The sequence below is a fragment of the Halichoerus grypus genome, chromosome 1, assembly GCF_964656455.1.
Source record: "Halichoerus grypus chromosome 1, mHalGry1.hap1.1, whole genome shotgun sequence".
NCBI lineage: Eukaryota > Metazoa > Chordata > Mammalia > Carnivora > Phocidae > Halichoerus > Halichoerus grypus.
This window is the reverse complement of record NC_135712.1, coordinates 65,709,430-65,732,376: the sequence shown is the minus strand read 5'-3', so window position 1 is coordinate 65,732,376 and position 22,947 is coordinate 65,709,430. Positions and strand designations below refer to the sequence as shown.

Genomic DNA, 22,947 nt, shown 5'->3' with positions numbered 1-22,947 from the left:
ACTTATGTTTTGTAGTAGAGTGACTCATTACCTATCATCATCAAACAAAAACATCCCTTAAAATCATTTCTTTCTTCTTGATCTGATTTTGTTTTTCTTTTTTTTTTTTTTTTAAAGATTTTATTTTATTTATTTGACAGAGAGAGACACAGCGAGAGAGGGAAAACAAGCAGGGGGGAGTGGGAGAGGGAGAAGCAGGCTTCCCGCCGAGCAGGGAGCCCGATGCGGGGCTCCATCCCAGGACCCCGGGATCATGACCTGAGCCGAAGGCAGATGCTTAATGACTGAGCCACCCAGGCGCCCCTGATTTTGTTTTTCTAAGCAACTTTCTAACATCAGTATTGTTGGTTGCCCTGGTTGTTTTCCCCCATAGAAAAGTCAATACACTGAATAACTGTCCTAGCATGTGTTTGATATCTCATTGTACATGTATTTCTACAAGGTTGCCAATAAAGAAGTATCTGAGTAATGAGAGGCAGTTTCCTCTGAGTTAGCTAATCATTGATTTTTAGATCCAGAATACATTATAGTAGGACCACTTATGATGTCTGAAATGTCTTGAGAAAGGAATGTCTATTATGTGAAATCTGATTTTTGTTTTATGGTTAGAAATTTGTATCACCTGCAATATACTGTAGTAATGACAGCTACTTACTATATAAGATACTGAGTCTTTTAAAATTTTTCTTGAAATTGTGAAATTTTGTAAAACCTAGTATCTGGATAATCTCTTTAGGAATGGTGGTTGTGGATGAATTGCATATGCTGGGAGACTCTCACCGAGGGTATCTGCTGGAGCTTTTGCTCACTAAGATTTGCTATATTACTCACAAGTCAGCATCTTGGTGAGTACCTGAAATAACTGAGTTCCTGAGATTCTAAGCAGTGTCGAGAAAGTGTTTGCAGAAGTGCGTAGTAAGTATGAATTAAACAAATTAAAGAAGGAGAATAATACCTATTTAGAACAAACTCATGTACAGCAGTTCATTTTTGTTCCAAAAGAAGTACTTAAGACTGAGTGATTTTAGATGATTTTGTAAACATTTTAAAATTTTGGATTGTTCACCACTTTTATGGTAAAATTTTAAAAATCCAGTTTTTGTATTTGACAGTTATACATCATTCTATTTAAGCAGTCAAGACTAATTTTGAAAAATAACATTTCTTCATCCCCCCCTTTCCAGAGGCAACTACTTTCAACTCTTACAGCTTTTAAAAAATTTATTTACAGTGTTATTTCTAAATGTAGCCACTTGTGTTTTTAGTTTTACACATTATGTATTGACTACTTACTATGAAAGATGAAGATCTAGCTCTTCTTTAAAATCTTTACTCACCCAACCCAATCTCCTCCCATCTGACCCCACAGTCTCTCTTTGTCCTCTCATCATCTTCCCATTCTCCAAATACTGTTATGCCATAATTTTGCTCAGATCAGTATTTAATGTTACACTGTTAGGACTATATAAATGCCTTTGCCAACCGAGTCATGTAGTGTATTATGATTACTTTTACCTTCTAAATAACTTTTTGTTTTCTCTGAAATTAATAAATATCTTTTTTGTTTGATGGCTTGGTTTTCTCTGTCCTTTTCACTGATTGATCCCCAGCCTCTTTCCCCCTTATGTAAATCTCCATCCAATATGTTCTAACACATTTGCTATTCTACCAAATTCATCTTCTTGAAGTTTCTCCAAAAGACTTCTGAATTGTTCTAATCTGGTTATGTGGGTAAACTATATATGTGCTGCATAGTACTTATTTTAGGATCTTTCTTTATCATTTATTCCTATTGCTTTTTGCTTGAGTCAGAGTCCCCCTTTTTTGGATAACATATTTTTTTCTTGATTTACTTCCTCATTTTGGTGGGGACATCTTCCAGGATGTTCCACTTTATTTTAGTGTACAGTCTATTCATACGATTTTTTTTGAAAGTTTGCATATCTGAAAATGCCTTACAGTTATTTCATAGATTGTCCAGGTATAGAAGTCAAGGTTTTAAATATTTTTCCTTTAGAGTTTTTAAGACCTTACTTCATTCTCTTGTTCCTGTTGAGAAATCCAATGCCATGCTTATCCTTTATCCTTTGTATGAAATTTTTTAATTCTCTCTGGGAGTTTTTAGGGGCTCCTTTTCTTCCTCAGTGTTGTGAAATTTCACACCAATATGTCTTGGTGTTTCATTTTCGTTCATTGTGCTTGTTGCTCAATAGATTCTTTCAATCTGGGAGCTCTTATGTTTCAGTTTAGGGAGATTTAACACCTCTTTTTCAGTATATGAGAAAACATGGAGATAATTATCTATATACCAAATCAGTAGGGATATAGAAGATATGACTAATGCAATTAGCAAATTTGACCTAATGGATGTATGTAGAAGAATGACCAAATAAAAGCAGAATATATGTTCTTTTCAGTGTGCATAATAAAACGTCGCTCTATGCTGGGCCATAAAGCCATATATTTTAAAGGATTTAAGTAATTTAGAATATATTCTCTGACAAATGGAACTAAAAAATAAGTATAGGAGAGGCATATGTTCCCTGGAAATTGGGAAATAGACTTTTACCCATTTTTGGGTCAAAAAAGTAATCACAGTAGAAATTGGAAGATAGTTTGAATTGAAAGTATATCTCCTAACAAAACTTGTGAAATGTAGTTTAAGTTTAAAGGGGAATTGATAGTATAAAATGCATGTATTACTGAAGAAGAGAGACTGAAAAATTAATGTATTATTCATCTCAAGAACTTAGAATAGTAAAATAATGCCACAGAAAGTAGAAGGAGAGAAATAATAAAGACAAGAGCAAAAATTAATGAAAGAGGAAAGTCATTATCCAGAACATTCAAACAGTTCTGCAAATCAAGAAGAAAAAACTCAATATATCAATGGGCAAGCACCTTCAACAGGCATTTATAAGATGGTATCCAAATGGTCCATAAACATGAAATGATACTTAATCTCATTAGTAATCAAGGCAATGTAAACTACTTCTTCAAAGAGATATTACCACACACTCTCCAAAATGGCTAATGGTAAAAAGATTGGCAATACTAAGTGGTGACAAGATGTGGAACAATAAAACACACATGGATCATGGAGCTACTTTAGTACAGTCTCTTTGGAAAACAGTTTGACATCAATAAAATTGAAGATGATCTATAACCCAGTAATTTTACTTCTAGGTGTATACCTTAAAAACGTGTGGGTGTATGGACCAAGGACATGACCAAAAATATTGTTAGCAGCACTATTTGTAACTAATACTATGTATCTCTGAACATCATTTTCATTTGTTTTCCACAGCCAGGCAAATTTAGCCAGTTCTCTATCTAATGCCGTGCAGATTGTTGGCATGAGTGCTACTCTTCCTAATTTGGAGATTGTAGCTTCCTGGTTGAATGCTGAACTCTACCACACCAACTTTCGTCCTGTACCACTGTTAGAGTCAGTAAAAATTGGAAATTCTATATATGACTCTTCAATGAAGCTTGTGAGGGAATTTCATCCCAATCTACAAGTAAAGGTAAGTCAGTATTTTTACATCACTACTCCTAGTATTTTGTGCTTGATTGCATTTTCTAGAAGTTAACATTTTTTTGAGTTATATAAATTAGGGGTTGCAATGTAGTTGAATATGCTTTACATATCCATTAGAAGGATTATTAATATTAAGCTAATGGTTTCATCTTAAATAATTGGTGGTGATGGTGAGAGAAGAAATATAGTTGTGCCTTCAATTTATTTATTTTTTTAAAGGTTTTATTTATTTATTTGACAGAGAGAGAGAGAGCGCACAAGCAGGGGGAGAGACAGGCAGAGGCAGAGGGAGAAACAGGCTCCCCGCTAAGCAGGGAGCCCGATGCAGGGCTTGAACCCAGGACCCTGGGATCATGACCGGAGCCGAAGGCAGATGCTTAACTGAATTGAGCCACCCAGGTGCCCCAGTTGTGCCTTCAATTTAAATGATTATCTTTTCCAATAAGTATAATAAAAGATACTATAAATAATAAAAAATACCTAATTTTGTAGATTTTTCTTTTTAACTGGGAAAAGATTTTCTTATGGCTTAGTTTACACTAAGCACTAATGTAGAAAATTAACTTTTGTTAAGTAGTAGGTATAATATATAGTAAAAGGGAAAAACATCATTTTTAGAGTCAGACCTACCTCTGATACATAATAGAGACACTTGATATGGCTGATATTACTTGAATCACAAAACCTCTCTGAATATACTATCTTCATCTAGACAGTGGGATGTAATACTTATTCTAGGAATGAAGGATGGTTTTGTCTGGCATCTAGGAAGTGCTTGATAAATTATAAATTCTCTCACACACCCGTAAATACACTTAAAAAATTTTAGTTCACAGTGTTTTTTTAAGTCTGATTCTTCAATCCTGAGTTAAAAACCTGACTCATCATCTGTGGAGTGGGACATCTTCTCTTTTTGTGTAGAGCTGTGCCTCCGAGTACGGAAACCGCTAGAGCTGGGAATAGGAGTAAATTCATGTGTTTCAGTCCTCTCCTAGATAGGCATTTGTAGTCTCTGTATGTCTGGCATGGAATCTTCCTCAGTTGCTTTGCTCTGTACCCCAAATTTCATCAGACTGTGCCTTGGTTACCTCAACAAATATGTAAACACATTCATTTGCTCTCTTGTTAATCTTTTTCTGTTGGTATGTCTCTGCCTCCACCCTGTTTGAATCACTTTCAACTCTTACCTGGATTATTGAAATAGTCTCCTAATTGATCTCTCTGCTTCCCACCTTCTCCCTTTCAGTCTATGCTTAAATCAGGAGCTAATGATCTATTTAACATGAACATCAGATAACATAACCATTATGTTCCCACCCTTGAAATGGTTCCTTGTTTTGTTTAGAATGAAAGCCAGCCTCTTTTTGGTAGGCTATAAGACCGTACATGATCTGTCCCCACCCGTTAGTGCTCTGACCTCACCTACTACTTTCCTTCTCATTCCCTCCACAGCCTATTTGCTGTTCCATAATATGCCAAGAATCTTCCACCTCAGGTTCTTTCTTTCTGGAATGCCTTACCCCCGAGGCATCAGTATGGTTTACTCTTTCACCTTTGGACCTTTACTCAAAAGTCACTTTCTGAGACCTTCCCTGGCCACCTTGTCTAAATTACAGTGTCCTCCCATTCCTGGTCCCTATTTTCCATTTTCTTTTTCTCTTTATCACTTTTCAAAATTCTGTGTTTTACTTTTCTTGTTTTTGTTCTCTCTCCCTTCCTACTGGCGTAGTAACACTCTGAGGAAAGAGCTTTTTCTCTGCTTTATTCTTTATCCCCAGTACCTAGGACAATATCTGGTACATAGTAAATGTTTGTTCATTGGGTGAATGGATGGATGAATTAATTAATCCAGTTAAACACCTCTTCCAGTTTTGGGAACTCACTGGGCTACCGCAGGGCATTTACATATGCTTTGTTCTGCCTGAAATTTTTCCACTGTCTGCCAGTTACCTTTCATTGAAATAATGCCTCCCCTCCTTTGTATTTCAGCTAAATAATTTTTCCAGAGAAACCTCTTTGATTTTTTTCTGTCAAATTTATGTCAAATATGAGCTTCAAAATATCATAAAATTCTTTTATAGTACATCTAATAATTGTACTTTACATTTATTTGTTTTGTACCTTAATATGTTTCCCCAATGAGACCTAACCCCCTTAAAGATAGGACCTTGACTTTCTTTTGCTTACCATTATATCCCCATTGGCTGAGGGTTCAAAGTCAATAAATACTAGTTGAATTAATAGAAAATATTTCCTTTTCACCTTGCATTATAAGGAAGTTTATTTCTCTTTTTCTCTTGCTTTTTCTTTGTTATTGACTTTGTAACTGATTTTTATTATGCCTTTCAGTAGAAAAAAACTTTCCCCATGAAGCAAAATGAGTGACTTTAAACTGATGTGAAAATGTTTTGAAAGGACCATTAGAGTGACTATTTCTCTTTCTTTCTTAGGGAGATGAGGACCATGTTGTTAGTTTATGTTATGAGACCATTTGTGATAACCATTCAGTATTACTTTTCTGTCCATCAAAGAAATGGTGTGAGAAGTTGGCAGATAGCATTGCCCGTGAGTTTTATAATCTACACCATCAAGCCAAGGGTAAGTTACTGATGGAAATGAAAGCTTCTATACTTAGTACACTTGCTTGAACGTAATGTTAATGAGTATATAAATAAAGCATGACTCTTTTCGATCATTGAGCCACCTGCCCACTGGTTTACATAGTTTACAAAACTATGCTTTTGTGACTAATCCTCTCCTTATCCTCATTATAGACAATGTATACATACACTCAGGCTAACCTTAAGATTTTTAAAATACTGGATTTATACAGGCACATACTAAGATTCTTCATCTAGGATCCATGGGCTTTGAGATATTGATCTTTGAAGCCTCTAAATTATATATAGAACTTCACATATATACATTTTTCTGGAGAAATCAGACATATCTCTCTTTATATTTCCAAACTCTAAAAAAGAATCACACACATATACATATATATGTATATAAACACATGTATTTTAAAATTAGCTTTATTGGGGCACCTGGGTGGCTCAGTCTGTTAAGTGGCTGCCTTCGGCTCAGGTCATGGTCCCAGGGTCCTGGAATCAAGTCCTGTGTGGGGCTCTCTGCTCAGTGGGGAGCCTGCTTCTCCCTCTCCCTCAGCTGCTCCTTCTACTTCTCCTCTCTTGCTTGTGTTCTCTCTCTCAAATAAAATAAAATAAAATCTTAAAAAATAAATAAATAAAATCAGATTTATTGAGGTATAATTTATATATAATAAAATGTACCCATTTGAAGTGTATAATTTAATGAATTTTAACAAAGTATACACTTGTTTAACCCCCACTATAATGTACCTATAGAACATTTCTGTCACCCTAAAATGTAATCTTTGCTCTTTCGCTATCAATCTCCTCTCTAGCCCCAGGCAAGTGATCTGCTTTTTGTTACTCTAGATTAGCTGTGCCTTTCCTAAGAATTTCATATAAATGAAATCTTATAGTAAATACATGTGTTGTATGTTTGGCTTCTTTCAGCATGGTATTTTTAAGATTCACCAGGTTGTTTATCAATTTGTTTTTTATTGCTGAGTAGTGATTTAGTGTATGGCTATAAATATTAGTATATATTTTACTGATTCTAGGGTGAGCACTGTTCCCTCACCACTTTTGCCAGTCTATGGTCCCTTGGGGCCCAAGATAAGTGTAGGGAAGACAGAAACCAACCAGTTCTGGTCACAGAATATTAGGATATTTATGATTTCATTGGAATCCTGAGGACAGGTGATAGATGCCTCAAGCTTAGCTCCAATAAGTAAACTTTGCTTGAAGTTTATATTTGATAGGCTCTGGCCCAACATTATAATATCTCTTTCATTTCCCTCCTAATTGATGTTTTCTATACTGTGCCATTTATATTCCTTATGTTGTACCATAATAACTTAAATTCCTTTAATAACCAGAAACATTATTATTATCTTTGCTTCAGATTCTGTTACTTTTATTTATAGCAAGGGTTCCCAAATCCTAGTGCTTGGACTAGAGTCTGGGCTATGGTGAAATTATCACCAGAAAAATAAAGATAAGACAGTACATTTTTTGTAAAGCTGAAGTTTAAATTCTGAAATTATCCCTACTAATTTTTTTTTATGTTAAAATGACTTTTCTTTTGAAATAAAGGTATTGATCAATGGTAGTTTTTAAAAATTTTAAATTGTCCTTAGCATAATAAAACATTGGTAACCTCTGTGGGTCCTTAAAATTTTAAGAAAATTTTACCTAAAATATTTTTAAAAATATATATGTTAAAGGGGCGCCTGGGTGGCTCAGTTGTTAAGTGTCTTCCTTCGGCTCAGGTCATGATCCCGGGATCCTAGGATTGAGCCCCACATTGGGCTCTTGCTTGGCGGGAAGCCTGCTTCTCCCTTTCCCACTCCCCCTGCTTGTGTTCCTGCTCTCGCTATCTCTCCCTGTCAAATAAATAAATAAAATCTTTAAAAAATATATATATAATATATGTTAAAAATATATCTTATCAGAGGCTTACTAGTTCAGAAATCCAAGATTTTGGGAAATTCTTTAAAGAAAACATAGTTCCTGCATCTAAGAAAGTTGAGATCTTACTAGGGGAGCAGTTTACACAGAGAGGCAAAGACAGAAGATAATGGGTGACTAATTACCACACGGGTAGCAAAGAGGCTAGAAAAATTATCACATAGAAATAGGCTCCTAGGGGTGCCTGGGTGGCTCAATCGTTAAGCATCTGCCTTTGGCTCAGGTCATGGTTCCAGGGTCCTGGGATCGAGCCCTACATTGGGCTCTCTGCTCGGCAGGAAGGCCTCCTTCACCCTCTCCCACTCCCCTTGCTTGTGTTCCCTCTCTCGCTGTATCTCTCTCTGTCAAATAAATAAAAATCTTTAAAAAAAAAAAAAAAAGAAATAGGCTCCTAGGTGGTTCTGACGCTGCTGGTTGATGGGACACACTTTGAGCAAGGATTTTGATTTTTAGGCTCTGAATGGTAGTATCTGTAATCCTCTCCTTCCTCAGCTGTGTCCTTTGATCACCTCTTGTGGGCCTGGTCTCACCCTAACACAGTGCTTCCTAAACTTTGGTGCACATTAGAATCATCTGGGGAGATTTTAAAATTCCTTATGTCCAGGTTGCATACTGTTGCATCACAATGTCTAGGAATAAGAGCCAGGCACAAGTATTTTTAAAAGATGTCCTGCTAATTATTATGTATAGTAGTTTTAGAACCATTGCCCTCATATTTAGCTCTGTCATGACTTAGGCAGATAGCATTTAAAGAGGTCCAGCCAGAGGTGAACAGCGTTGATGTTTTTTCTGTGACAGGATTGGTAAGATCATCTGAACTTCCGCCAGTGACACTGGAACAAAAGGGTCTCCTAGAAGTGATGGATCAGTTAAAACGTTCGCCTTCAGGACTGGACTCTATATTACAAAAAACTATACCATGGGGAGTAGCATTTCATCATGCAGGTATCCATATTTATAATCTGTTATTAAGAAGTCCCCTCCAAAATCCTTATAATTTCTTCATTTTTATATTTTTGTGCATTTGATTTCTTGTCAACCACACTGCTTTTAGATTTCATTTTAAGAAGTGTGTGATTAAGATTAAACAAGAGTAAAAAAAAAAAAAAGATTAAACAAGAGTAAAACACATTTAGTTTACGTATCTGTATAGTATATATATACTAGATAAAGGTTTTTTTGTACCATGGGGGAAGTGAATTCTTCTTTTTTTTTTTTTTTTTAAACCAGAACGTTTATTGTGTGACTAATCATTGAAATCCTTAAGATGAACTGGATGCTGCAACAGCTGCCCTCTTGGGCTTAGGTGTTGTTCCTTCACGGAATCCATGCCTGAATCTGTGGAGCCTCATTCGACCGGTCCCAGTGGTGTTTTGTCTTTTAGCCTTGGCACTCCAGTTATACTTGCTCTTGCGCTTGGCAGGATAGCCGCATTTGCCACAGGTGGACTTCTGAAGGTGGTAGGCCTTCGAGCCACAGTGGCGGCACAACGTGTGCGTCTTATTGCGACGCTTTCCAAACGATGACGTCCCCTTCGTCATCTTGTTTCCGTGGCAGACTCCCGGGGAAGTGAATTCTAAAATTATTACCATTCTACACTTTGTTTCCTTAAAATTCAGGTTAGACAGGTACTTGATACCCTAATTTTATGCTACTCTGAATGTTTCCTTTTATCTTACAGGGTATTGAAACATTCTTACAAATATGTCAAAATCAAATTAATTTTAGAAATTATCATATTGTATTTTGAGAGGGCTAGAGGTGTTTAAAAATCATCTGGTTGTCAAAATTGCAAGGATTATACAGTCACTAAATTAAATAACTTCTTTTGGGGAGTGGTCTGTCCATGATCACATGTGCTAAGGATGTGGTTAAGAATATATAGTTTCTTCTGCATCCAGAAGAAAGAAACTTTCTTGCACAATACACAAAAATAAATTCAAAATGAATGAAAGACCTAAATGTGAGACAGAATGCCATCAAAATCCTAGAGGAGAACATAGGCAGTAACCTCTCTGGCCTCAGCTATAGCAACTTCTTACTAGGCATGTCTCTGGAGGCGAGGGAAACAAAAGCAAAAAATGAATTATTGGGACTTCATCAAGATAAAAATCTTCTGTACAGTGAAGGAAACAATCAACAAAACTAAAAGGCAACCTTTGGAATGGGAGAAGATATTTGCAAATGACATATCTGATAAAGGATTAGTATCCAAAATCTAAAGAACTTATCCAACTCAAAACACCCAAAAAAACAAATAATCCAGTTAAGAAATGGGTAGAAGACATGAACAGACATTTTCCCAAAGAAGACATCCAGATGGGTAACAGACACATGAAAAGATGCTCAACGTCACTCATCATCAGGGAATTACAAATCAAAACCACAGTGAGATGCTATCTCATACCTATCAGAATGGCTAAAATTAACAACACAGGAAACGACAGATGTTGGTGAGGATCTGGGGAAAGGGGAATGCAAACTGTTGGTGGGAATGCAAACTGGTGCAGCCCTTCTGGAAAAGAGTATGGAGGTTCCTCAAAATTAAAAATGGATCTAACCTATGACCCAGCAATTGCACTACTAGGTATTTACCCAAAGGATACAAAAATACAGATTTGAAGGGATACATGCACCCTGATGTTTATGGCAGCATTATTATCAACAATAACCAAACTATGGAGAGAGCCCAAATGTCCATCAACTGATGAATAGATAGAGAAGGTGTGATACATATATTACTCAGCCATCAAAAAGAATGAAATCTTGCCATTTGCAATGATGTGGATGGAGCTAGAGTATATTTGCTAAGCAAAATAAGGCAGTCAGAGAAAGACAAATACTGAATGATTTCACTCATGTGGAATTTAAGTAATAAAACAGATGAACGTAGGGGAAGGGGGATAAAAAAAGAGCGGGAAGGAAACCGTAAGAGACTCTTAGCTATAAAGAACAAACTGAGGGTTGGGAGGGAGTTCGGGGGGGGGATGGGCTAGATGGGCAATGGGGAATAAGGAGGGTATTTGTTATGATTAGCACTAGGTGTAATATGTGGGTGATGAATCACTAAATTCTACTCCTGAAACCAATATTACACTACATGTTAATTAGAATTTAAATAAAAATTTGAAAAGAAAAAAATATATAGTTTCTAAAATTAGGAATTTAACCTTTTCTTTTTTTTTTTTTTTTTTTTTTTAAGATTTTATTTATTTATTTGAGAGAGAGAATGAGACAGAGAGAGAGAGAGCATGAGATGGGGGAGGATCAGAGGGAGAAGCAGACTCCCTGCTGAGCAGGGAGCCTGATGCGGGACTCGATCCCGGGCCTCCAGGATCATGACCTGAGCCGAAGGCAGTCGCTTAACCAACTGAGCCACCCAGGCGCCCGGAATTTAACCTTTTCAATTAAAATTTTTATTATGCATACATGAATACATTTTAAAATATATGTATGTATATGAACATACAGAAGAATATTTTTATTGTATATAACTTATGATGTATACTAATAAAATGACCCATCACCTAAATTACAAACTCAGTCCTTTTGATTTTTTTAATAAAATTAAAAATAAGCCAAGTAAGTATATATTCTTTATGTTGTTTTTTATTTACTCGTGTATTTATTCTTCAGCATTTATTTATGCTGAAGTGTGATGCATAAGCCATATCTCTACCTTCAGTGACTTCATTGTCTAGAACAGGAGTCAACAAACTACAGTCTGCTGGTCAAATCTAGCACACCATCTATTTTTGTAAATAAAGTATTGCAACACAATCATGACTGTTTGTTCTGTGGCTGCTTTCATGTGACAGTTGTAGGATTGAGTATTTGCAACAGAGACCATCTGTCCTGAAAAGCCTAAAATATTTACAGAAAAAGTTTGCCAAACCCTGGTCTAGAAGATGAGATAAAAGTATACTAGGGGTGGCAGATTGTACCCTTAAAAAGAGAGACCATGGTCACTTCTTTGTTTATAGTCATAACAATAGCTTGAAAAAATCTTTGGAGGCTTGTAATAGATTCCCAGATCTATTTGTAAGTGATCAAGTATGGTATTTCTGTTATATTCATTAATTCACATATTCATTAGTAAATATATGGTATTATTACTTCCTTTTGTTAGGTCTTACTTTTGAGGAGAGGGATATCATTGAAGGAGCCTTCCGTCAAGGTCAGATTCGGGTTTTGGCAGCAACTTCTACTCTTTCATCTGGGGTGAACCTACCAGCACGTCGTGTAATTATTCGGACTCCTATTTTCAGTGGTCAACCTCTAGATATTCTTACTTATAAGCAGATGGTTGGTCGTGCTGGCAGGAAAGGGGTAGACACAGTAGGTAAGTGAGTTTGAATTTAATTGTAATAGCATTGCTGAAGGACAGTGTCAGTCTACTTGAAATTTGACTAGTGCCTGGCAACTCATTTCTTATCATGCGGCATTTCTTTGTTATCCAAAGCACTAATGTCATGTTTTGATTTACTTAATATTTATAATGAATGTAAGTTATAATTTTCATATATCAGCAACCATTGATTTTCTACTAATGTAGAATCAAAATATTCTTTACATTTTATACAGCGAAATGACAATATTTTAGTCAAAATGACTTATCACGTTAGCTAGAAGATGATTTCTAATTTTCAGCATAACCTATCTAGTGCTAATGAAGGGAATCATTTTCATGGGTTTTAGTTCTGCTTAGGTGACTGGTCTAAGACTTCAAATAAAGATGCTGAGAGCTGGGAAATACTCTCACAGTTTGGGAATAGGAACTTTACATACTATCGTTTTCTCTCTAAATTGGTGCTGATTCTGAAAACAACTTTTTAGTTTCTTGTGTCAACAAGTAATGATAACCTTTCCACAAACCAGACAGAAGTTTTGTCTTAAGCAATGAGGAAGAGGTTTGTTTAATTAGATATCAAGATAGCAGCAAATACTATTTCCTACCTGGTACATTATTCTGGGTGTGACAAAATTGTTTTAAGTCTTCTAACATTAAAGAACTTTCAGGGGAACATTCTCTGTCATTCCATCTTCTCTGGGATGTAGTTTATTGACTCCAGTATTACACTATATGTCAAATAAACAGATAAACAGTTCTGTGGCTGCTGAAGAGAAATTAGGGTACCTAGGAGAAAAAGGAAAGTCTTAATGGGAAAATAAGTGGGATATTCTGGGCACAAAAAGCTGGATAGTATCCGAGGAAGTGACTTTTAGAATAACTTGGCTTTGTCATCACATCTTCATTTCAACCATCAGGAAGGAGAGATGAGGAAGTAAAGTGCACAGCCTACCCTTTAAGGGCACTTCTCAGGAGTTGCACGGAATATTTCTCCTCACATACAATCAGCCAGAACTTATCACACAGTTACTTTCCCCAACTGCGAGGGAGACCATATGCCCAACTAACATGTAGGGATTTTATTAAAGGAAAAATGAAAGAATGGCTCTCTGTTTCAGCTCCAGTAACAAATGACTCATCCATCTGTAATCCCTGCAGGGTCATTGGGCTGCCTACTCTTTAAAGCCTAAAAATTCTAATGATTAAAAAAAAAACAAAACTTCCAACTCATTGGATTTCCCCTATTATAGTCATCAAAGAAGTTTATCCTGCTTCTGTCTCTTACTTTGCCTATAAAATATGCAGGTTACATGTGTTTAAAGAAGGTTAGGGGAAGAGACTAAAATACTTCCTATTCCTACTTGCTTCCCTCTGACCTTTCCTCAACTCTGATTTCTTAGTAGACTCATAACTCTGGAGGGTGAAGGATAAGTTCATCTTACACAGCTGCTTTCTTTTAGGGTCAGAGGGTCTTTAAGGTAATGCAGAAGATAAGGAGGTTTTATTTGCCTTGCTACATTCTTAGATTGTACTTCTCTTTCTCATGGGGAAGAATGATTGGAAGGTTGGTGCCCTGGCCAAATTATCAAGCCTTAAATTAGATAACATTTAAACAAAACTAAAATATACCACAATAACTTTGTTTTTGAGGTCTTGTAAACTTCTGAGATTTTGACTTTGTATAATGCTCCATTTCAGGATGGCATATGGCTTGCTCAGAACTTCCAACAAGTGGGGAATGTGTGAATATAGTGTTTCATATCAATTACAAAGATATGCATACTTGGTCATGCTTTTTGGACTGTGTAGCATCTTTGTACCTTCTTTGCATTTGATAAATGATCTTAATAGACCTTGAGAGCTTGTTTGGAGGTTCTAGCAGGGGAGCGCAGCTACTCGTATACCCTTGACCGAAGAACGGTCCTCCTCTATCGGGGAAGGTCGTCCTCTTCGACCGAGCGCGCAGCTTTGGGAGGGACGCACATGGAGCGGTGAGGGAGGAAGGGGACACCCGCCTAGCCAGCCGGATCAGCCAAATCAACCCTGGCGATCAATGGGGTGACAGATGTCGCAGCCAGATCGCCCTCACATCCGATAAATGATCTTAATATTTCCTAGACAGTTAATAGTGTTTTATTTAGATGATATTTTAATCTTTTTGTGGAATTCCTAGAACCTTCCAGTATAAGACATTGGTGCTTTGTGCAAAAATAGTGACTTGTAAGTTAAATAGTAATAATTGGTTTGATTCTAATTGACTTCTCTATTGTGGTATAGATAGAACCTCCTCAGATGGGTGGGAGCAGGAACCTGGACTGTATATATTGCCATTAATTTGGGCATTTTCATAAATCTTGCTTCATCTTGAAAAAGGGTTGTCCATTTTGTTGAAGAATCAAAACCTGAAAGTGGTTTGAACAGCCCTAGATGACATTTTTACTTTGCTGCTAATGCTAGTTGATACCTTTTGTAGATAATTTTTTGTCTTATGCTGGGCTATTTTGTCGTGCTTGCAAGAACCTGGTGAGACATTTTATTTACCTGTTTTTTATTGTTGTTTGTCTGATGATACCATCTTTTTGTAATTATATCTGGGATAAATAATCAATAGTCATCAAGTTTATAGTCCCTTATCTTTATTCTATCTTGGTTCTCAATTTGGCAGTCAGTGTTAGGAAAGCAGCACTTTCTCTCTGCCTAGAATGGTTAGTATACTCCACCACAATGCCACTTTTGGCTTTCTCTAATGCAAGTGGCCTTCCTTTTGCCCCTTGAACATCTTACTTACTTGCTTCTTTTCCCCTACTATTGGATTCATTTCTGAAAAAAAAATTATTGTTTTCTCTAGTTGTAATTGCTGTAATAGTATTTATGTTTGTATAAGTTGTATATTTGTATATGTTTATAATGTGTAAGTGCTGTCACATATTTTTATTCATTTGATTGTCACAATAACCTAAAGTGTTTAGATTAGTGAATGTTATAATGTAATTTCTAGGTTTCTATAAATATTTTTGACTTTATATTATCATATATAACTAGTAGTATTTTGCATTTGCATTTTTCTTTATAGTTTTCAAAATACCTCTATTATTATTATTATTATTATATATTTAATTAGTAAGAATAGTTACTTCTGTATGGAAGGAAAAAATCTTTTCCTGTGCCTGCTTAGGTTCTATGGCTAGTGCCTACAAATTAAACTGACAAATGACAGATTAATTGGAGAGAAGGCCTACATATTTTATTTGATATTAATGTTTTCATTTTTTACATACACAGAGGCCTTTATAGAAAAACAGTGAAGATCCAAAGAAGCAGTTAGATGTTAGAGACTTTATACCCTTTTAACAAAAGGCAATAGAATTGAGAAGTGACAAGGCAACAGAAAAGGGATTTGGGCTTTGAGGGGTGGTAAACTGTAGGAAGGTAAATATATAGTGGAAACTAATGGAAGTTAAGGATTATTTTTTTTATTTAAATTCAATTAGCCAACAAAGAGTACATCATTATTTTCAGATGTAGTGTTCAACAATTCATCAGTTAAGGATTATTTAGAAAGGATTACGCAGACCCACCTTGGTGCTCACTTTCTGTTTAGTAGTAAGTGATAAGAGGAACACCTTCACAAAGAGAAATTTATATCTTGCTTCTAGGCAAGCAGGGTGAAGGCAAAGAGCTCTTTCTGTTTCCTAAGTGCCTTCAGGTCAAAATAATCCTTATGCCAAAGTGGCATATTTTGGTGTGGCATATTCGGATCCCCTTCAATCCAGAGTTCAGAAAATGAAAGCATCAGCAATAATTCTATGACCATAATAACCACTATCATCTATTACCTTCTTTTTAAGCAAGACATTTGAAATTCTCTTTGGCAAGTATCTTAAGGAAATATGTTGGGATTTTGCAAATGTATGGTTTTTTGGTTATAGGTGAGAGTATCTTAGTTTGTAAGAACTCTGAAAAATCAAAAGGCATTGCTCTACTTCAGGGATCTCTAAAACCTGTTCGTAGCTGTTTGCAAAGACGAGAAGGAGAAGAAGTAACTGCGAGCATGATAAGAGCTATTCTGGAGGTAAGAAAGAGTTCACTAAATTTCCATTTGTTCTTTTGTGCTTATAATATGATGGTAGTACTTAAATATGGGAAGAAAAATCTTATCTTTGTGTTTCTTTATGAGATTGTTTATAGTCTCCCCAAGTCTGAATGTCTTCTATTTAAGTTATTTCCTGGAGTTTAATACAGCTAGTGCTATAGCAGTACATTTCAAAACAGTGGATTAAAACCCAAATGCCAGATGATTTTTAAAAATTTTTTTAGATATACTTTATTATCTATGACCTGAGCTGAAATCAAGAGTTGGACACTTAACCAACTGAGCCACCCAGGTGCCCCTATTTTCTGAATTTTTAAAAAAGATGACAGAAATGGACTGTAGTTCTTTCATCCAGATAATACCCATGACATTAAAATAAAATCAAATTAGGGCACCTGGATGGCTCAGTCGGTTAAGCGGCTGCCTTCGGCTCAGGTTGTGATCTCAGGGTCCTGGGATCCAGTCCTGCATCGGGTTCCCTGCTCAGTGGGGAGCCCGCTTCTCCCTCTCCCTCTGCCTGCCACTCTCTCTGCTTGTGCTTTCTCACTCTCTCTCTGTCAAATAAATAAATAATATCTTTTAAAAAAATAAAAAATAAAATTACAAATAGATATGCTTAGAAGTTTCAAACAACATGGAAAGATCTAAAGTGAAAAATAAAACTTTCTCCTTTGTGTCCTCAAAGGTAACCAGACTCTTTATTTTAAGTGTTTTGTGTCATCCAGAAAAGTTTTCTGTTCATATACCAGCATGCCTTGCTCTTGGCTTCAGTACTGGTACTGGGGTTACCAATACCTGTGCTCATACTTCCCCCCCGCCACTTAGCTCTCCATTTGAAAAAAAAAAAAAAGGAAAACAATTAATAACATGGGGTTGGTAAGGATAGAGAAAGTAGGCATTCTCATATACTGCTGAAACTCTTTTGGGAGGGCAACTTGGACATACCTACTAAGATTAAAAAACAAGCAAGCCCCAGAACAAAACACATAGCCATTTAATCAGTAAATGGTAAATGGTAAAACTATGTTTTGTGGTCATTAAAAAGTGTAGGGTAGCTCTGTTTAGGATGATTTGGTATGTTTCAATATGTATTAAATGGAAGAAGGCAAGGGAAAAATTAGTGCATTTAATTAATTAGTGTATTTAACATAGTTGTGGGAAGATGATTTCCACAGGACACAACTGACTTCACTTTTTCTATACCCATTCCCATCCCCTTTCTGGGTGGGAAATATTCAATACTAGCATTCCTATATGCCCACACATTTCAGAGGAAACTGTTGTTGTTAGTTCCTACATTTCAGATAGATAGTGATTCATTTATTTTCATTTATGAGAAAATGTTGTATCTACTTTTAAGGAAATTTTTGATGTTGTCAGTAAATGTTATCTACATGTATAATGAATGATGATGGAAGAGTTAATTAAGAGTCTCTACATTAAGATGCTGAGAATATTTTAAGAGAACAAAATCACTTCTTTTATATCATGAGGGCCTGCATGTCTTGTTAAATAGTTACAAAAAATTTCAAACCTCTTTTATCAGATAATAGTTGGTGGAGTGGCAAGTACATCACAAGATATGCAGACTTATGCTTCTTGCACATTTTTGGCTGCAAGTATGAAAGAAGGGAAGCTGGGAATCCAGAAGAACCAAGATTCTTTTCAACTTGGAGCAATTGAGGCCTGTGTAATGTGGCTCCTGGAAAACGAATTCATCCAAATTACTGAAGCTAGGGATGGAACAGAAGGTAAATGTGACTTCTTAATTGCAGTTTACTCACTTTTTCATCTTTAGTGACTTAAGACTGCCTAGTAAAAGGAAATTGACTTTTCAAACACTCTAAAAGGAAACTGGTTTTTCAAGTGGTATATGAATCAATTTTAATGTCAGTGTTGCATTTAGCAACATCAGATAATTAACATAGAATCTGCTCATAAATATCCATGCATTGGGCAAAATTTATCAGAGACTAAAAGGTTAATTACAGAATACAGAAAGACAGTGTTTTATTTTATTTTTAACACTTGGTTCATTATTTCCCTATTCCCGCCCCCAACCAGGAAAAGTGTATCATCCAACACATCTCGGTTCAGCAACTCTTTCTTCTTCACTTTCTCCAACTGATACTTTAGATATTTTTGCTGACCTCCAAAGGGCAATGAAGGGCTTTGTTTTAGAGAATGATCTGCATATTGTTTATCTGGTAAGTTCTGTTTTCTTCACTATTGTGTTTGTGAAGTTGGGGAGAAAATGCATATATAGAATCCTGAACATTAAAGATACCCTAAGGGAACATCTTGTTTGTTTTCTTTGACTAAGGTAGTAGTGGTGGGAATAGACACTAGGTAAGAAGAGAGTTGTTTTAAAGTAATAAGCTAAATGTTACAGTGGCCTTTTAATTTATTTGTCTACTTATCAATTTTCTCTAAACTTCTTTCAAAAAGGATTTGAGGTGCTTTATAAAAAACATATTTTATAATGTATAAGAGAATAGTAAAGGACAATTAAGATAATGGGAAATCGAAAATAAGATTATAATGTAAAACTAAAGCAAAAGTTGGTACATAAACATGCATGTCTTTAAGTCATGTACAGTTCCTGTAGCCAACTTTGGTTCTGAGTTTTCTAGCAACTACAGCAAAAAGGAAGGCTTGATTAGTCTTAATATTGATAGGAAAGAAAACAAAACAAAACAAATTAGGAAAAGTGGTACCTGGTTGGCTTAGTCAGTAGAGCATGTGACTCTTGATGGAACACTATCAAGCAAAACAATGTATACATATTGGAATCCAAGATGGAGAAGATAGAAGATGGCAGAAAGTCTCTTTAAAGAAATAATGGCTAAAAATATCCCAAATATGGGGAAAGATATGGACATCTATGTACATGAAGCTAAAGGGGACCCCAAACAGATATAACCCAAAGAGGACTTCACTGGGACACATTATTGTCAAACTGTCAAAAATCAAAGAATCAGAATTTTGAAAGCAGCAAGAGAAAAGGTGCTTGTCGTATACAAGGAAACTCATGAGGCTTCTGGTGGATTTCTCAGCAGAAACTTTGCAGGCCTGGATTAATGGTATGATAAATTCAAAATACTGAAAGAAAAAACTGCCAGTCAAGAATACTATGTGTGGCAGTGCTGTCCTTCAGAAACAAAGAGTGAAAGACTTTGCCAAACAAAAGCTGAGGATGTTCACCACCACTAGATGTGCTTTCTAAGAAATGGTAAAGGGAGTTCTTCGTGCTGAAATGAAAGGATGCTAATTAACAATGTAAAAATACATGACTGTATAAAACTCACTGGTAAAGGTAAATTTCTAGTCAAATTCAGGTTTCTGAATGTAATAGTAGTTTGTAAATCACTTTTAACTTTATATAAAAGCTAACGAGAGACATATTAAAAATAACTATACCTAAGAGTTCTGTAGGAAGACTCAGAACTCACCTCCTACATGGAACCCACAATATTACACCTATTAATAGAACAATTCCTCCTGAAGAAGAAATGTGGGCTGACTGAACAACTACCAAACAACCAAAGAGAACAACAAGAGAGATAGAGATATGGTAACAAAGGGAACCCCCACCCCCAATGCTGCAATGGTGAGGGATAGTATTGAGGGACCTGGAACAGATCCCTCTGTCCTTGTGCACAGAAAAACCATGGTTTAAAAGAGTAACTAGCATATAAGAGACAACACTAGAACTCTGCCAAGTGGTGGAGGAGTTGTGAGAAAGCTCTCCAGGTCAGAGAGACTAGAGAACAACATGGTTTATGTTCTCCTTGGAAGCCTGGACTGGAGCAGTGTCCAGACACCGTGGTGGGCATGTCTGGTCATCTCGGTGGACTTGTGACTTCAGTGAGTCCAGGGTCCACAGACCCACCCCAGCCCTAGATGCCCTGGCATGCAGAAGAAAAGCCACAGTTTTAGAGGGGAGAGAACTGCAGGAACGCTCCCTCCTCTTCCACCTTGAGGGTCCAGACCAGAGCAGGGTTTGGCCACCATAAGGGGCAGGGTTGGGTGCTGTAATTGGAGGGTTCTGACTCCATAACTGGTGGGTCAGATCATCAGAGAGACTTTGTGACCTCAGTAAGCCCACGGTCCTAAAGGCCACACCAGCCCCATTTGCATTGCGGCACAGAAGAAAAGCTACAGTTTAAAAGGGCTGAGGAATTGTGGGAGCATACTCTTCCCCTCCACCTTAAAAGCTCAGACTGGAGCACGGTCTGGCTCACTGTGAGCTTGCAACCTCAGTGAGTCCAGGGTCCGTAAGCCCATACCAGCTGTCCTGTGGTGCTGGGGCACAGAAAAAAGTTGCAGTTTTGTGTTGTTGTTTTTTATTTTTTTTAATTTTTACTTTTTTTTTTAACTTTGAAAAGTTTGTCTTATTTTGTTCCAATTCTTTTCCTTTTCGGTTTCATTTTTTTAAATTTTTTTTCTTTAATTCTCTCTGTAAAAAGTCAAAATTTAAAAGAGTAACTAGTGTATACATCCACAGCTTGAGCCAGCCAACAAAGTCATCAAGGACACACAGTCTGTATAGGGGTCACCATACACAAGACAATTCCTTCAACTTTAGGAGATGTAGCAAGCCATTTCATCTAATCCATAGAAACAGACACAGAAAATCAAGCAAAATGAGAAGACAGAAGTATATGTTCCAAAAGAAAGAAAAAAACCTCAATAAAAGAATTAAATGAAACAGAGATAAGCAATATGCCTGATAAGGAATTTAAAGTAATGATTGTAAAAAATACTCCCTGGGCTAGAGAAAAGAATGAAAGAATTTAGTGAGACCTTCAATAAAGTATAGAAAATATTGAATGAATCAGAACTGAAGAATACAATAACTGAAATAAAAAGCACACTAGAGGGAATCAACAGTGTTTAGAGGATGCAGAAGAAAATATCAGTGATCTGGAAGACAGGGTAATAGAAAACACACAAGTTGAACAGCAAAAAGAGAAAAGATTTTTTAAAAAGGAGGATAGATTAAAGAGATCTGTTGAATAACAACAAGCAAATTCACCTTATAGGGGTCCTAGACGAAGAAGAAAGAAAGGTTTAGAATACCTATTTGAAGAAATAATAACTGAAAAATCTCTCTAACCTAGGGAGGGAAATAGACATTCAAGTCCAAGAAGCACAGATAGTTCCAAACAAGATGAACTCAAGGAGGTCCATACTACAGCACATAATAATTAAAATGTCAAAGCTTAAAGATAGAGAAATCCTAAAAGCAGCAAGAGAGAAACAAAGTTACCTCCATGGGAAAACCTGTAAGACTACCTGTTGATTTTTCAGCAGAAGCTTTCCAAGCCAGAGGGGAGTGGCATGATATATTCAAAGTACATGAAAGGAAAATCCTACAACCAAGAATACTCCACTTGTTAAGATTATCATTCAGATTTGGAGGAGAGATAAAGAGTTTCCCAGACAAACAAGAGGTAAAGGAGTTTATCAAAACGAAAGTAACCTTACAAGAAATAATAAAGGGACTTCTTTAGGTAGAAAAGAAATGGCCATATTTGGACATAAGAAAAATATGAATAAAGAGATGTAAAATATGACAACATGTACATAAAATGTGGAGAAGGGAGTAGAAAGAGAAGAGGAAAAAGAAAAACATTGGCCATCAGATTAATATGGACTATTTACTTAGTGTATTATATATGAATCTTATGGTAGCCACAAACCGAAAACCTATGATAGATACACAAAAAATAAAGAGAAAGAAAGCTAAACAAAACATTATAGATATTCATCATTCACAAAGAGAGCAAGAGAAGAACAACAAAGAAGAACCACAAAAACAACCGGAAAACCAATTTTTTATATTAAGTACAACAGTTTTTTAAATTAAGTATATACCTATCAATAATTACTTTAAATGTGAATGGCCTAAAAAAATAAATGTAAATGGCCTAAATGCTCCAATCAAAAGACATAGAGCAGTAGAATGGATAAAAAAACAAGACCAATCTATGTGCTGCCAAAAGAGACTTACCTCAAACCTAAAGACGCATATAGACTGAAAATGAAGGGATGGCAAAACATTCACCATGCAAATGGAAGCAGAAAAAAAAAAGGGCCAGCAAACCAACACTGACATCAGACAAAATAGACTTTAAAACAAAGAATGTACGAGACAAAGAAAGATGTTTCATAATAAAGGGATCAATCCAACAAGAGGATGTAACAATTGTAAATATCTAGATGCCCAACACTGGAGCATCTAAATACATAAAGCAAACATTTTTTTTTAAAGATTTTATTTATTTATTTGACAGAGAGAGACACAGCGAGAGAGGGAACACAAGCAGGGGGAGTGGGAGAGGGAGAAGCAGGCTTCCTGCCAAGCAGGGAGCCCGAAGTGGGGTTCAATCCCAGGACC

At 36.1% G+C, this 22,947-nt stretch overlaps 2 protein-coding genes across 2 annotated transcripts in view; one reads left to right on the top strand and one right to left on the bottom strand.

Annotated features, from left to right (window-relative positions):
* POLQ (DNA polymerase theta) overlaps window positions 1-22,947 on the top strand; it is a 124,392-nt gene that overhangs the window by 5,721 nt on the left and 95,724 nt on the right. Inside the window, exons 5-12 of the mRNA XM_078066510.1 lie at window positions 737-845; window positions 3,308-3,527; window positions 5,992-6,139; window positions 8,899-9,045; window positions 12,230-12,442; window positions 16,381-16,523; window positions 18,091-18,295; window positions 18,609-18,751. Coding sequence (XP_077922636.1) covers window positions 737-845; window positions 3,308-3,527; window positions 5,992-6,139; window positions 8,899-9,045; window positions 12,230-12,442; window positions 16,381-16,523; window positions 18,091-18,295; window positions 18,609-18,751 — 1,328 coding nt within the window. The remainder of the gene's footprint in view (window positions 1-736; window positions 846-3,307; window positions 3,528-5,991; window positions 6,140-8,898; window positions 9,046-12,229; window positions 12,443-16,380; window positions 16,524-18,090; window positions 18,296-18,608; window positions 18,752-22,947) is intronic.
* LOC118536678 (large ribosomal subunit protein eL37-like) lies at window positions 9,301-9,682 on the bottom strand. The gene has a single exon (XM_036093686.2). It carries the CDS (start codon window positions 9,639-9,641, stop codon window positions 9,363-9,365), a length of 279 nt encoding a protein of 92 aa, XP_035949579.1. The 5' UTR covers window positions 9,642-9,682; the 3' UTR covers window positions 9,301-9,362.

What these genes read in the sequence shown, in the direction of transcription:
- LOC118536678 (XM_036093686.2), bottom strand. Translation starts at nt 9,641, where the DNA reads ATGACGAAGGGGACGTCATCGTTTGGAAAGCGTCGCAATAAGACGCAC.